This window comes from Morone saxatilis, unplaced genomic scaffold, assembly GCF_004916995.1.
Source record: "Morone saxatilis isolate NCDOM2014 unplaced genomic scaffold, NCSU_SB_2.0 Contig12, whole genome shotgun sequence".
In the NCBI taxonomy this organism is placed as follows: Eukaryota; Metazoa; Chordata; class Actinopteri; family Moronidae; genus Morone; species Morone saxatilis.
This window is the reverse complement of record NW_023339674.1, coordinates 27,251,437-27,255,060: the sequence shown is the minus strand read 5'-3', so window position 1 is coordinate 27,255,060 and position 3,624 is coordinate 27,251,437. Positions and strand designations below refer to the sequence as shown.

Sequence of the window (3,624 nt, the reverse complement as noted above, 5' to 3'; positions counted from 1 at the left end):
GTCAAGGCAGATGACCACCCACCTAGAGCCGAAGGGTCTGTCCGAGGTTTCTGCCTGTTAAAAGGCAGTTTTTCCTTGCCCCCGTCACCAAGTGCTTGCTCATGGTGGTACTGTTGGGTCTCTGTAATTGAATTGAATTGAATCTGCATGATAGTGATCAGCAGAAAGACTGTATTCTTTCTGTTAGACAAGCTGACAATGTCTAACTAGTTGTCTTTTAATTCATAGTCCATATTGTATGTATATGTTTATTTAGAATCTTCTGCTGCTTTGTAGAACCACTAACCACTGCTCTGTGTCTCAGACCCAGCTCTCATCTATGAGAAGTGTGTGGAGGGTGAGGAGGGCTTTGAGGGTGCGTTGGATCTGTTTCCACCTGGCTACTGCACTAAAGCTGTGGAGCCTCAGCTCTCTGGTAAGAATAGATGTACAATATAGCTTACTACAGCTCCGGTGGGGTTAAAATTCCATACAAATATTCCATTTCTGCCAATAGAGCCTCTAAATGTTATACACAGTGCCTGTCTCTACTGGATGTGTAAATGAGCAACATTTTTTTTTTTTTTTGTAGTGTAAAAGCGCTTTAAGTGGTCAGAAGACTAGAAAGGCGCTATACAAGTACAGGTCCATTTACCATTTTGTAGTTTGCCATAAGTTTGTTTCTGCAAAAATGTTTTATCTTCCTTTTTATGAGTAAGAAGTTACTTCCTCTGTTCCAGGGAAAATGCTGGTTCTGGACTACATCCTGGCAATGACGAGGGCTACAACCAGTGACAAGGTGGTGCTCGTCTCCAACTACACTCAAACACTTGACCTCTTTGAAAAGCTGTGCAGATCAAGAAGGTGCTTGTTGGGAAACCAGCATTTAATTGCGTCTGTATTACATGATTTGTCTGTCAAACTGAGCACCAACCCTCCTCTTTATCTTTTACAGATACCTCTATGTTCGACTGGACGGCACAATGTCCATCAAAAAAAGGGCCAAGATTGTGGAGAGATTCAACAGTCCATCTGTGAGTTGGAAACGGTTTTAACACTGTGAGCTTTGAAAAGCACTTGATCGGAATCTGAATCCATCTGTTTCTCAGAACCCAGAGTTCATCTTCATGCTGAGCAGCAAGGCTGGTGGATGTGGCCTGAACCTGATTGGTGCTAATCGCTTGGTTATGTTCGATCCTGACTGGAACCCAGCCAATGACGAACAGGCAATGGCACGGGTGTGGAGAGATGGCCAGAAGAAGACCTGCTACATCTACAGGCTGCTCTCGGTCCGTTTAACAGGGACATAACATCAAACAGATCAGCACCACTTCTTAATGTCTATTTTAATTACTAAGTAATGCGCAGTAGTTTTCATATAGAGAAATTACTTTTTTTCTACTGATAGCTATTAAACAAAGTTCAGGACTTCACAATAGATCTGTCAGAGCAGAGGGCTGCAGATAGTTTGACTAGTGTTTGTGTGCTGACAGACAGGAACGATCGAGGAGAAGATCCTACAGAGGCAGGCCCACAAGAAGGCCCTGAGCAGCTGTGTGGTGGATGAAGAGCAGGACGTGGAGCGTCACTTCTCTCTGGGCGAACTCCGAGAACTCTTCACTCTTAATGCGGAGACCACCAGCGACACACATGACAAGTAAAAAGCCAAGTTGTCTCACATGCTGTTTATTCTACTGAGAATTGGCCCTTCCTAAGTCCCGCTCCTTTTTGCTCTGTGCTCCAATAACAGTTGAGCAAGCCTCATTCAGAACCTCTGCCAACTTCCTTCTTTCCTGTACTTAGAAAAGTCTTGAAAAGACAAACACACTTTTTTAAGATGGTTAAAGGATAAAAAGACAAGACAAGACAAGATAAGATAAGATGTTCCTTTATTTATCCCCCATAGAAGAAATTAAAGTCAGACACAGCAGCATAGGGGAATGTAGTGCTAAAAGTACAATAAAGAATCACAAAATAAGAATATTATAAGATATAATAGATCATATAAGATTATAATGAAAAATATATACACTTTATGCAATATGCAGTAAAGTGGTGTGCAAAATATTTTGAGCAGAAAAAAAAACTGTACATAATAGTTTGTGCAAATAGTTATTATTAATTAATTATTAATATTGAGTTTTTTTCTCTACGCCAGCGTCTTTTTCCTGTTGTTCCCAGAGAGTGCCTACAGAAAAAGTGATGCACTCTTTGCAGAAAGGCGCTGGTTTCATCACAGCCACTAATTTTCAGGCAACCAATTATATATTAGATGGAGGACTCATCACCTACGTACCCAAGAAAATGAAGGAGAATCTTGATATGTCAGACAGAAACAAATGAAAAGAGAGGGTTCTCTACCACGTTTTGCTGTCATTTATGGTAGTGTTGTTCTGTCTCTCTGGTATATCTGGCATTCACCATTTCACCAGCTCATGGTTTATACACCTGGCCCACAGTGGTTTTCGTAGTATTAAACATAATAGTGTATGTAATGTATTGACCCAGCCTCTCTTCCTCCCTCTTGTGGTGTTGTAGGTTTCGCTGTCGCCGCTGTGTGAATGGCAGGGAGGTTAGGCCTCCTGCAGACAACTCCGACTGTACCAGTGACCTTTCCCAGTGGAACCACTGCTTCGAAAAGAAGGGCCTGAGGGACCAAGTGCTGAAAGCCTCCTGGGACGCCGCTGTCTCCTTTGTCTTTCACCAGCGCTCGCACGAGGACCAGAAGGGTGTAGTTTAGCAGGAGAAACACACCGCACTTTCTATCACACTACCACATGGATTACAGTATCTATTTATTTGTTGAGTTTTTCTGTTGATTTTTTTAAATTAAAAACAGAAAAAAATAAAGGAGAATGATTGTTTGAATCTATCTGTCAGGAACTTCTTCACATACAGTAAATAATGGTACTCACAGGATTGGGGCAAAACTTGTTAGCTCTGGTAAAGGATGTGCTATTTGTGATGAGTCATCTAAATGTAAAAGTCAAACCAGCTCACTGCTGTGAGGAGGCAGAGGGGAGGGGCCACAATAAGAGCTGATTGGAGGGTGTCAGAGTTCCCACGAGTCTGGAAAACCTGGAAATTTTAGAGGCTAGGTTTCCAGTCATGGAAACACCTAGAAGGATCAAAGTAAATAAAATAAGGAAAAATAAAGGGATAAAAATAAATAAGGGAAAATAAATGGATTAAAATAAAAGTGAGGAAAAATAATTGGACAAGACAAACATTTAGAAATATATACAGAAAAATTATATATAGAAATAATGTGTTTTTTTTTTAAATGCTTATAATTATTTAAATATTTTGTTCAACTTTTTTTATTTAGCCTGCTTATTCCTCCTTATATTTCTTATTATTTTACAGATGTATTCTTTTTTATCTAAAACATCTGTTTTGATCTTACACTTGTAAACATTATGTTCTGTTCTGTTACGTGAAAGTTAAGATTAAATACAATACAATAATTGCTACTATTACAAAGTATTGTATTGTATTACTTTATTAATCCCACAACGGGGAAATTCCCTTGTTACAGCAGCAATTACTTGAAATAAATAAATACAGATATAAAAAACTATGATAAAAACTAAACTATGATATGGTGGTAATTGAAAAAAACAAACTACAACATTGATCAGGTGT

The 3,624-nt window shown here is 39.3% G+C and overlaps 1 protein-coding gene across 1 annotated transcript in view; it reads left to right on the top strand.

Moving 5' to 3' along the window:
* The window catches only part of rad54l (RAD54 like), a 12,893-nt gene extending 10,107 nt beyond the window's left edge, over positions 1-2,786 (top strand). Inside the window, exons 13-18 of the mRNA XM_035652924.1 lie at positions 305-415; positions 720-843; positions 935-1,013; positions 1,089-1,268; positions 1,473-1,636; positions 2,518-2,786. Coding sequence (XP_035508817.1) covers positions 305-415; positions 720-843; positions 935-1,013; positions 1,089-1,268; positions 1,473-1,636; positions 2,518-2,719 — 860 coding nt within the window. The 3' untranslated portion in view covers positions 2,720-2,786. The remainder of the gene's footprint in view (positions 1-304; positions 416-719; positions 844-934; positions 1,014-1,088; positions 1,269-1,472; positions 1,637-2,517) is intronic.
* Positions 2,787-3,624: the final 838 nt, after the last annotated feature.